At 38.8% G+C, this 12572-nt stretch overlaps 1 protein-coding gene across 1 annotated transcript; it reads right to left on the reverse strand.

The window, feature by feature from the left end:
• Positions 1 to 215: 215 nt before the first annotated feature.
• LOC110909344 (glutathione S-transferase zeta class) lies at positions 216 to 5138 on the reverse strand. The gene is made up of 9 exons (XM_022154370.2): positions 4935 to 5138; positions 4806 to 4850; positions 3678 to 3763; positions 2700 to 2771; positions 2549 to 2602; positions 2391 to 2466; positions 1361 to 1422; positions 911 to 970; positions 216 to 438 (listed from the first exon to the last, which is right to left on the reverse strand). Exons 1-9 carry the CDS (start codon positions 5029 to 5031, stop codon positions 358 to 360), a joined length of 633 nt encoding a protein of 210 aa, XP_022010062.1. The 5' UTR covers positions 5032 to 5138; the 3' UTR covers positions 216 to 357.
• Between the last annotated feature and the right edge of the window lie 7434 nt (positions 5139 to 12572).

Genomic DNA, 12572 nt, shown 5'->3' on the forward strand with positions numbered 1-12572 from the left:
TATTAGAATATAATGCCCCACAAGATTTCAAGCCCCACTACACCCCTTTTAACATAATGCCCCACAATGCCCCATTACTGACTGCATTGCCACATTGCGCAAAACGCCCAAGGGTGGGGCATTATTTGTGTCTTCCACTACACATGGTCTGATGGTGAAGTCGGTTGTGTAATGTTTAGGTTATTATAATAATAATATTATTGTGATCATAATCATAATCAAAACATCAGTTCTTTAAAAGTAATGTGAAAATGAACAAAAAGTGTTGAGCAATCCCCAGAAGGAAAGTATAACATATATCAATGATTTAATGTATCAACTACTTAACATAACCTGTTTGTTGCAGTGTTTCAACTTTCAAGTTTCAACCATAATCTGTTGGAAAGATGGTGTTTCCTCGTAAGTCTTGTTCAGTTTAAGTAGGATCGGGAACTCGCTCTGCACCAATCAAAGAAGAATACCTCATTCGTTAAAACAATGGAATAGTGCCGGGTCTAGTTGGCCCACTGACACTTCTCCTGTTCAACTTTTTTTAATTTGGTAAATAATTGAGTTATTAAATATAATCACAGAGATCATACTATTAGAAACAATACAGAATGTTAACATAAATTGCAGGCATTGTCAATGTCATACACCCTTGAGATATTTCAACACATTTGACTCCGCTGACCTTTTTCATCTTTAACATGGTTTTATATTTTTATTATATTACGGATGTATGTAACCTAAATCGCCTCGTATTCAGGTACACTGTAAACTGACTTGGGTCCATGTGCACGTATATTCAACAACAGTCAAGACTCTTTTATCTCCCAATTGTGTGTTAATGTCTAAAAATTAGAAATTTTTGACAGTCAATAAAACAAAATTAAAATTTACATATTAGTAGTTTGTGAGTAGACATTACCATATCAAGATTGTAAACGTAGATTGCATTATAAATTTGGGGTGCAAGATAAATGTCGGCCTGCAAGTAAACAATAAGATATATATCAAATCAAGCAAATTCACAATGCAGTGCGAAAACTAAAAATTTCTATAAAAGCGGGGGGGTCGAAAAGGTATATACCCAAAAATTTCTATTTTTATACGAAAACTACATACTCTCCACTACTGAGCGAAAAGTTCAGGGGGTCGGCCGCCCCCTCCCGCCCTACTTAAGCTTCGCCCATGATGCTAATCAACCACACAGTTAAATATCCCAAAAAAACTCATAATATATAGTGCCTCAGTCCCGAGGTTAAAGTCAAATTTGACCTTTAAGAGTCAAAGATAACAATTGTAGTTCACAACTTGATTAAATATTTTTAAATATGCAGCACAAGTTCTAGATTACAGTGGTCAAGAATGAAAATACCAGGTAAATTTCATCGCCGGTAGCATAGCTTGCAGCATAGTTCACTAATAGCTTCTCGAGAGCTGTAGAAATTATCACAGATCTTGCAGTCAATAACAAGTAACAAACTTCATTCTTTCTCTTTTGCTCAATACTGTCATTCAATTAGATCATATTTCAACTTCTTAATTCATACTTGAGCCATAAAATTTTTATTACTAATTGTTAAAGTTTGATCTATAAGCTCGAGGCAGTGTTCAATCGGCCATAATGTTGACAATATACATATTTTAGCCACGAAAAAGTTTTATTTTTTTCAAATTTTCACATCACAGGATGTAATTAGGAAAGAAGCCTTTAAACAACACGTGTTCACAACAAATGTTTTCAAGCTCCATTTTGCATTCAATCCCCTCAATGAAGTTTCATTTCTTTTACTTCTCCCGTGCCTGGTTTTTAAAAAAAGTGTTGTAAGACACGAGAGAGATGCAACTTCTAGTTGTACATAAAACTTATTCGGTACAGTATACGCTACCCAGTTTTGTTCAGATTCGGTACCGGTATTTTCGGTACTGGTACGGGTACAGGTACTGTACCAATCCCATCCCTACACGGAAGTCTACTCTATTCAATTCTGATTGGCAAGTTTTTCCAACATCATCATCATCACACTCAGTAAATCCCACTAATAGCAAAGCTAAGGTAGGATCTGAGGAGGGTAAGATGTAGACAGCCTTACCTCTACTCCGTAGGAGTAGAGAGGCTGCTTCCAGTGAGACCCCCGGCTCGATAGTAGTTTTGCATCAAGCCTTGGACATAAGGCACATAACAATCAGCAATTAAGACAAACGCCGATTAGTGCATGTACTCCCTTGTCTTTCGGCTATCAACGCCACCACATGATGCATGATTAACCATCCCCCTCTTTTAACGTTATTTTCATGAAATTAGTAAAATAACGTTAAAATAAGTGCACTTTCACTTTCCCCGATGTTTAGTTAAAATAAGTTTTTCCAACAATGTTTAGTTAATATGTGAGTTTGATCCTTACCTACAAACCCCTTCCTGATATGAAACTGAGCCCAAGGTATCTTCTCATCAGGACCAACAATTTCCCCGATATAATTCTGATACATTTAAGCATTGTCGAAATTTGAACGATGAGATACCAAACGCCAAAAACAGTAATCATTAGAAGTTTATACTCACAACTATATTCGTGTTCTGAAGAGGCTGAATGCTGGAAGAAACTATACTTGCAACCTACCACAAACATGTAATTGATGAATGAAGTAGAAATGCACAGACAAGATCCATATTTTAATCATCAAAATTCAACTATGCATTTGATAATAATTACCTGGTAATTTATTGACTTTTTCATAAGATCTTGAGGCAACAAAGCATGTTGGGGATATTTCTCTTCAAGATACTGTAAATAACAAAGATCATAAAATAATTGTTCCTGGTAATGTATTATGTATTATTAATCAACTTATGTAAGTATCATGTATTATTAATCAACTATATATAGGGATACAATGAGAATAATTACAAAGGAAACCTAATAAAAAATTCAATGAATATAATTAAAAACAAAACCCAATTAAATTATATATATCCTGATTCTAGTAAAGATAGTTACAATAAACCTAACTGATATATTCTATTTATTTGCCGTTCAAAAAAAATATATATATAGAAAAAGTGTAACGTACAATAGAGCTTATCATACGCTCGTACGCGATTGTGAAATCGCATGTTATAAAAAAGCATGTTGGAAATTGCATGTTGGTATTTTTGATGAAATCGCATGTTGATATATAAAGCAATTTCTCATGTTGGTTTTTTCAGCAAAATCGCATGTTCAAGAGTGAATTCGCACCAGATCGTATGGCTGGGATGATCGCGTACATTTTGTACGATAAGAGCCATTGTACGTTAACCTGCCTCTCTCTCTCTCTCTCTCTCTCTCTCTCTCTCTATATATATATATATATATATATATATATATATATATATATATATATATATATTCTATTTAATAAGAATATTGACCGGCAACTTTTGGTACCACCAATTCTTCGTGGCACGTTCATTACAAAATCAATAATTATATTGAGAACTGAGAGAACCGCATTATGAATTTGTACCTTTTGCTTTAAGTGTAACACACAATGCAGTTACATAATCGCCTACACCACTATCTCTCTCTCTCTCTCTCTCACGTTAAATAACAATGCACTATATCATAATTCTCAATTAATAATGGTTCTGAAAAGAATGTGTCCCTCGGTTTTAAAGCACCCAAATGAAGAACACAAAAAAAAGTACTCACTAATAAGATGGCGTACGTATCTGAAACTACAGTAGTGCCATCCACCAGAGCAGGTACATAACCCATAGGATTGATCTTTGAAAGTTCTGTATATCAACCCTCCATGTAAGAAAATTATACTTTTCCTTGCACCTGCAACTGTAAAAGGGCTCGACTATACCCACGCCCCTTGCTTTCTAATTCCACAAAATTGCCGAACGGCCGTTTGAGCTTTAATCAAACGGTCGTTTGGGGGTACTTTATGTCAAATCATGGCCCCCTGAATTTCAAACAGCCGTTTGTGTATTTGTCAAACTGGCGTTCGCAGGTCTGTACGTCAAATCATGGGCCGTTTCCTAGTTGAACGACTGTTTGATGACGTGGACAGTGTGAGATTAGAAAGCAAGTAGGTTGTGGGTATAGTAGGATCGGCAATTCTTGACACCACCCGAACACGAAACGGAAAAAGAAGTTTTGGGTTGACTAACACAACCCATTTTCTAAACACGTAGGGTTCGGGTACAACGGCGGAGCTTGAACAAAAAATCAGTGGGGGCCGGACTCTCAAAATCCAAATCAGTGGGGGCCGGACTCTTAAAAATCCAATATTTTACACTAAAAAAATTTCAGAAATTTTCGGTAAAATTAGCACTACAAGCGAAAAATCAGTGGGGGCACCCCAGGGCCACCAAGAACCTCCGACACTGTTCGGATAGACCCATATAAAATACGGGTTGACTTGTTAACCCGTTGAACAAAAAAAACTTCTATAATTTTATTTTTCTGTTTTCCATTCTACTTGTCACACTAACACTCACAGTTAAACACGTTACCGATAACCCACTTACAACGGGTTTATAACTCGTCAATATGTATGAGTTGTTTTAAAAAATGGGTTAAATTGGTCGTGTGTTCGGGTTGACCCGTATTACGAATCATAATATGGGTCAGGTTCGGTAGCACATTACGGCCCGTAAACCCACTAACCCGACCCGATTGACACCCTAGCTAGGGTATAGTATGCGTAACTTCCTTACTAACAACATAGTTGATTGTAGATAGTTAGCAATTTTCCCCCAAATTGAAGATGAAAAGTACGGATTCGAAATTCAAATGTGAAAATGCATGTAAAACATTTAGTATTCTTACCAGGATCTTCGAGTGGAGTAAGATTTATGCATTCATATTCCAGTCCTGCATGACATGCAAAAAGCGATTACTCATAGAAGAAACAATTTCAGTGATGGAAGTAGTATGAAAGAGATAGGAATTGAAAACCTTTTAAGTTAAGAGCGAGACGAACACGACGAGCGCAAGAGCTCATCGGGTGGGAGTACAGCTTCATTGTTGACGATGAAACTGAAAACTCAACCATCACTTGGGTTGACCAACTTTCATTTGATGCCGCGTTTATATCGGTTGATAACTTTGTATGGTGAGCAAATGGTAAATGGTAGAAGGTACCGTTATTGAACCGGTACCGGTATCGAATTTATCAAATCGGGTATATTTTTAATACCGATTTTTGATATTTTTGGTATTGGTACTGGTTCGGTACCGAACGAGTACCATGTTCATCCCTAGTTCCTGTGAAGACAATAGTCTCATTCTTAGCACTTTGACAGCGTTTCGGTAAAATGAAAACTTCTATCATAACTTAACTCGGCCTTACGAAAAAAAAAAAAATTTACTTTTTTTATCAAAAATTCTAAAAAAATCAACTTTTCCAAAGAAAACCATAGTTGGTTTTATTTACAGTGCCAAAAACACTATTTCGAATTTTTTTACAACCGTTTTTGTAACATTTTAATCTAGGGGCGTGAAAAAATGGGGACAAAACTCGCACGAAAAGACTAAGTTCTCACAACTCTTACGAGTTTTCTCTTGATCTGGATCCTATGTTGACATAAGTGATGATATTTTATAAAAGAGTTAACTGTTATTTTTGTTCATGTGGTTTGTTCAGTTATGACAGTCCAGACCAAATTTCAAATTTGTAACATTTTCGTCTCTAACATTCTTGAAACATGCCAATTTCGTAAAAAAAAAAAACTAAAATTGAATCGAATAATTAGGCCACAGGGACGAAAATGGCAGTTAACTCGTGTGTGTTTTTTGGACGAAACTGACATGTTTCAAGAATGTCAGGGATGAAAATAATATAAATTTAAAATTTGGCTTAAACTAGCATAATTGGACAAACTAAGGACGAAAATAACAGTTAACTCTTTATAAAATTTACCAAGTGATTTGTAACTTTCATCTTCATCTTTGTCGTTTAGGATCAAATACAAAGGCTTCTAAAAATAAGAAGTGTACAAAGACTCATAAAAATAAACCCATTACACACCAAAAAAAAAAAAATCTAAACACCCACCACCACCCAAGTGATTTGTAACTTTCATCTTCATCTTTGTGGTTAGGTTTTTTTTTAGGTTTGGGGGTGGGGGGTTATATTTTTTTAGGTCTGGGGGGTTAGTTTTTTTGGGGTTTTTTTGGTGAGGTATTTTTTGCGCGGGGGGGGGGGGGGGGGGGGGTATAGGTTTTTGGGTGGTGGTGGATGTTTAGGTTCTTGGACACTTGTCACTCTATAATGTCTTCTTACACTTCTCACTGAAAGCAGTCTCTCTATTTCTACGGGGTAGAGGTAAGGTTGTCTACATCTCCTCAGACCCTACTTTAGTTTTGCTATTGGTGGGATTTACTGAGTATGATGATGGGTGACGGGTGGTCCGTAGGACAACCCTTAAATGGTTTAAAAAGACTAAAATTCCATGCTCTACTTGGTTATTTGCTTGAACTTAGTAACTACGAGTGTTTGTGTGTTTTGCAGGTAAAACGCTTAATACGGTGAGGTTAAGTACATGGCATTCTAGTGGAATCGCTAAAGATTAGTTTCCATCACATCATAGAAGCATCACATCTTATTAATATCTACAAGGGAAGAGATAATTGTTTTGTCAACAATTAACATCACAACAATAACATCACAGTGGGCTGCACATGGGATTTTTATTAGTGGGCCGACTTGGACTAGTCTCATTGGCAGACAAGAGGGGCGGCACAAACAGTCAAATACATAATAAAATCATCACATCACGTGGCTTTGGGTTTACAATCATCATCTCAATAGTGGGCGGCAAGTATCATCACATGTGGGCCGACATCTGGATGGGGTTTTTGGTGGCACCTTATATCAAAAGTCAACAAGAATAGTTAATCATCATCAGATACAACACGTGACTTGGGACTTGTGGGGTGTCTTTGATTGGGCCGCCACACAAAAGTGGCAAACATTGGATGGAGTGGGCGGCACATATATGACATACAATCACATGGGCCGCACATGTTGGATACTCTTGGTTGATTGGGCCGCTAACAAGGTAAATAACAACAGTCATCATCATGTAAATAGTGGGAGGCAATTATCACATATGTGGACTTTTGAGATTGGGCCAACATCACATGAATAATAAATGGGGCGGCACATGAGAAGTGGGCGGCACATAAGTCACGAAGACTTTTGGAGGCAGCCGTGTGGACGTGAGATTGGCACATGCTTGGACCCTTTTTGGCGGCACATGTGAATTAGGAGGAAAGTCAATAGCATAATCATTATCTTATGGCAGGCATCAAGTCAAGCATACATTGAAATTGTCACCGTAAATTACGGTTCCACCGTAATTTACGGTGGACATGATTTGGCATTCTTTCTCACCGTAAATCAGTATTGTTGCACCGTCACATATTGTATGTGCATCGTAAATTACGGTATGACCGTAATTTATGGTGGAAGTGACGAGGAAAATTGTAACCGCTCATTAAAATCGGTTTTTGGAGTGTCTTTTGGAGATCTTTCATCATTGGACGGTTCTAGACATCATGGGGGGCGATTTTGGAGAACTTGTTGGGTTTGTGAACAATTTCTATCATTCGGTTTGTTTTCTTGATTCGTATGAACAATAGTTTGATTATGATGATGATTCACCGAGCCATGTCCGGCTAAACTCTTCGGTGATCATCTTAGGTGAATGTTTCTTGAACCTTTGTGTGTTTAATTTCTGCATTTCTAGAATGACAACTTGCGTTGCTTGAATGTCATGGTGTATGTTTGATTGTTTGTAGTTTGTTAATCAATATTGCAATTTCTAGTCTTAATCGTACGTTCTTGGTGCCGTTGGCAACCGAGATATCACGGGAAGGGTTAGGGTTGGTTATTGATTAATTGGTCATCGGGAAACAACCTCGCGTTATATAATCCGAGTACTTTGTTCCCTTTTATCACTTCAATCATTTTTACACGAGTTATGTCTATGTAACTCTTTCTAGTTGGAATTACACACAATTGTTTAAAGAAACTGAAACCTAAGGTGATCATTGTTCTCTCCTAATTTGTTTCACAACCAACTTTGATTTGAATCAGTTTTTAATTTTAGTTTTCTAAATCAACAATCCAAACTCTTGAATTTTAATTTTCAGCAATCTAGTCTAATAATTAGTTTAAGTACAAAACTATACAATCGACACATCTTCCACATACTCCCTGAGTTCGATACCCTACTACCACTATCTATAGTTGTTTGGGGATTAAATTTGCGTGACCCACGACAATCACGTCAAATTTTGGCGCCGTTGCCGGGGAGTAGTGCGCAACGTGTGTTAGTTTAATAGTTTTGTTTGTTATTTTCGGGTTTACGTTGGTTGTGTTTAGTGTGCAGGTACTTTAGGTGTATGCATACTAGAGGCTCTCACAGGTCATCACCGCTATCGTTTGATCCGGAAATTGAAAGAACGCTAAGACAAAACCGAGTTTTAGTGCGAGAAAACAAAATCATTGGTTCACCCACTTCACCCATTACACCGAGAAACATCATGGTTGATTCTCAGATTCCACCTACAACCAGTCAAACAACTTCATCCTTTATACCTACTTCCACCCAACCATCACCAAACACCACATTACCTAATACCACTGCTGAATTTACACCATCCAATGTCACCCAACCAATCACCACTCAAACTGAGCCTACCATTGTCACACCCCAACCGATGGCGGAATCATCGGGGCGCGGCACTAGGCGAATCAGATTGCTCAAGAGAATCCATAACAACTATATTGCGATAATATTTATTACATTTGTCATCCCATACTAACAAACAATACAATCACATAAGTTATCACAGATTTCTTGTCCTCTCGAACAATTCAAATCCGACAACCTATAATTTAGATGAGTTTCTAGACTTCCTAGCTTGATTTGATGTAACTTCGGCTAAACCTGCAGCATACGTTAAAACTTTGTCAATACAAAAGTATTGGCGAGTATACAGGTTTGATATGTGATAGTGTGATAGATTGAAAGTGCTGCGAATTTCCACATGCATAAACGTAATACACAACATATATACTCACAAAACTGATACTACCAGCTAAGTCCTCGATGCTCGACTCTTGATGGCATAACTAGACCCCGTCGGGCGAAATAGTACTATACTAGTCTTGGTGGGACGTCACGAGTATAAGTCCTAGCATACATGTACTAGCATCACGTATATCTATGCAAACAGTTATTCGCAAGTGAAAAATAATCCAATTAAATCATTCGTTTGATAAGTTTGGTTTTTATGGAACGTATGTTACACCCAAAATTCGATAAAAGGGGTCAAGTATACTCACAGCGCGTTTTCGGTTAGGTTTGCGGAACCGGTGCCGGAGAATATCCTGATTTCAGATAATTTACGTGAGTGATAGATTACTATGCGTGAAACGGCATTGATTTGCGCGAAATCGGGCGAAATTGGGTTAAAATTGGACGAAATGCTGAAATTGGGCTGGCCCAGTCGAACAGGCCACTCGATCGAATGGGCCTGTTCGATCGATTGGGCCTGTTCGATCGAATGGGCCTGTTCGATCGAATGGGCCTGTTCGATCGAATGGGCCTGTTCGATCGATTGGGCCTGTTCGATCGAATGGGCCTGTTCGATCGATTGGGCCTGTTCGATCGAATGGGCCTGTTCGATCGAATGGGCCTGTTCGATCGAATGGGCCTGTTCGATCGAATTGGCCTGTTCGATCGAATGGGCCTGTTCGATCGATCAGCTGTTCGATCGACTAGCTGTTCGATCGACTAGCTGTTCGATCGACTTAGCTGTTCGATCGACTAGCTGTTCGATTGGCCATCCTGTTCGGCTGTTTTCGATGATTTTTCGAGCGTTTTTCGGCGTTTTGGGTCGAGACGTTACGATGAGGTGTTAAGCAACTGAAATCCCGTCAATTCCAACCTGTTTCATCGGCCGGGAATCACCCCGTTCGTCGGAACTGGTCGTTTTTGTCGGTTTTTCAGTGTTTAACTCGAAATCGATCATTTTATCACTAGAAATGTGTAGGAGATTGGTCTAAGTTCTGGTTTTACCATTTTTATGTATAGATCTGATGTAAAAACCTTGATTTTACTTATGAAATGCCCTAGATCTAAGTTGTTCTTGATGATATGAGGTCAACACCTTGAAGTTCATAAAAACTTGTGATGAAATCAGTCAGAACATCTCAGATCCATGACTATCTTGATAGGAAAACACTGATTTGGTTGAGATTCATGAAAAATCGTATGTAAATCATCCGAATCTGAGTTGTTCTTCATGGGATGACATCACCTTTGAAGAACTTTATGGTGACATCACCTTAGAACAGCCCAAATCCGTTGATTTCACGGTTGGAATTCAGATTTTGAAAGATAGAAAGATGGAGAATTGCATTTGGATCAAGAAAGTACAAGATTCGGGTTGAAAACTTACAAGAATCGGAAGAAATCGAGAGATTTGAGGGCTGGAACGTCTTGGTCGGTTAGGAGCAGCAACACAAGTGTTTGGGAGGAAATGGAGGGGTATTTATAGGCAAGGAAGGAGAAAAGGAGGAAAAACAGCAGTTGGTTCGGCTGGCCCGTTCGATCGGCTGGCCCAGTCGATCGGCTGGCCTAGTCGATCGGCTGGCCCAGTCGATCGGCTGGCCTAGTCGATCGGCTGGCCCAGTCGATCGGCTGGCCCAGTCGATCGGCTGGCCCAGTCGATCGGCTGGCCCAGTCGATCGGACTGGCCTATCTGATTGGGCCGGTCTGACCAATTGGACTAGCCTGATTGAATTGATCCGTTCGGAAGTCTTTTGATCCCGTTTTTGGTGCGATTTCGACGGTTTGAGCCATATTTTCATATATTCATATAATTATTAAATTATTTATTATTATTAATCACAAAAGGGCCGTATATACGTATTTATGTATCCAATTCTCAGTGCGGTGATCGAGTTACGCGTGCCTTTGAGTGCGTTCTTCGATGTGATGTGCCACAATGATTATCGGGGCACCACTTACTCATATTGCCATCATCGTCATGACGGTTAGAGTCATAGTACTCACCCGATAACCCTCGTTAGCGTTGATTATTCACATTTTTGACACCTCACGCTCATCGAGAAGGGTAGTTTAGGCCCATATTCGACATCATCGTGAGTGTTATGCAAAATAAGTTTGTAATAGCGATAGAATATGCATAATTATTCGATTGTACTTCGATTTAGCGATATAATTGATATAGTTACATTATGATCCGAATCTCCGGTGCTAGGCGTAACGAGTGTATCGAGTAGTAACAACGCACGAAGGTGCGGGTTGTTACAGTATCCCCTCCTTTAGGAAATTTCGTCCCGAAATTAATCCAATAGTAGGGTCGTAAGAGTTGAGGCGATTGAGAGTAGAGATTAATAGCGTCTAGATAACGAGCGATCGATTACGATTTGGCGAGTGAAAATAGAGAGAGCATACGATTCGACTACTTAGAAGTGATAACACACACAAAAAGCAATTCCATAGCGTTTTAAACTTATCAATACTCGATTAATTTCCGAAGTTAATTAAGAAAATCTCCTCATGGCGCGGTGTCGACCGTTTTGATGTCCACACCAGCGCTATGTGGAGGGTTTTGTTATTTGATAACAGGTTTTGAGTTTTACATTAAAAGAATCAGGTGGCAAAGTAAGTTTTTTTTTTTTTTTAAGAAAACTTTCTTACAACGTGGGTTCGAGCGGAACTCGACTGCCGAACCCTCGTTCTCGGGAAGATTCCTGTTGGTCATTGCAAAGGTTTTTAAGAAAAGAATTGGACTTATGAAATTTTCATTGGGCACGGAGCCAAACTGATTCAATGTTTTCTCCATGTTGTAAGGAATTTCATTTGTCCAACGGTTTTAGTAAAATTTTTATAAAAATAGGTTTTCCTTAATACTATGGAAAAATAACTTACATCGGGCCCCACGTGGCACCTTCCCACAAAAGTTTGTTAATATGGTTAAATCACTTATATATAGGAAGTACCAGCGGCGTATCCACCATGCTTTACCCATATTAACTCTGTTTCATGAGGCAGTGTCATGCGTGCCGATAAGACACAGATAGAATTTCGATTCCCTTGATCCTAGCGATGAGGTGCTAAACCGAGTTTTTTTGAATAGAAATAAGTTGGATGCAAACCAAGCGTAGGCAGCGGGTGCGAGTAGTCTGGTCGCACAACGCTGATATGGTATGCTTGGCTGGGCAACGAATGACACGATTTTGATTCGGGTAAGTGAGATTTCGATTTGATTCCACACGAAGTTCGCATGGCACGTTTCCACAAGACTTGCTAATATGACAAACACCATGTTTCCATATTAGTTTTATCTTGTGAAGCAATGTCATGCACCCTAACATTACACCACCTGCGATGACTTCCAAGTAACATTCGAACATCGATAGACAATAGATTTCATCAGATTGATAAGCGACGATTGTTGCGTTGCGAGTGATAGACGATTGATTGAACTGACTACACCACGAATAGTACTAAGGCTAGCCCACACGGCCTTTTTCCACAAAGTCAACTAATA

Source organism: Helianthus annuus, chromosome 14 (assembly GCF_002127325.2).
Source record: "Helianthus annuus cultivar XRQ/B chromosome 14, HanXRQr2.0-SUNRISE, whole genome shotgun sequence".
Taxonomy (NCBI): domain Eukaryota; kingdom Viridiplantae; phylum Streptophyta; class Magnoliopsida; order Asterales; family Asteraceae; genus Helianthus; species Helianthus annuus.

Coding starts and splice junctions, on each gene's coding strand:
- LOC110909344 (XM_022154370.2), bottom strand. CDS start 5,031: ATGGTTGAGTTTTCAGTTTCATCGTCAACAATGAAGCTGTACTCCCAC. Junction 2,467..2,548: donor TTCAGAACACGAATATAGTT/GTGAGTATAAAC, acceptor TAAATGTATCAG/AATTATATCGGGGAAATTGT. Junction 439..910: donor ACGTTTACAATCTTGATATG/GTAATGTCTACT, acceptor TGATTGGTGCAG/AGCGAGTTCCCGATCCTACT.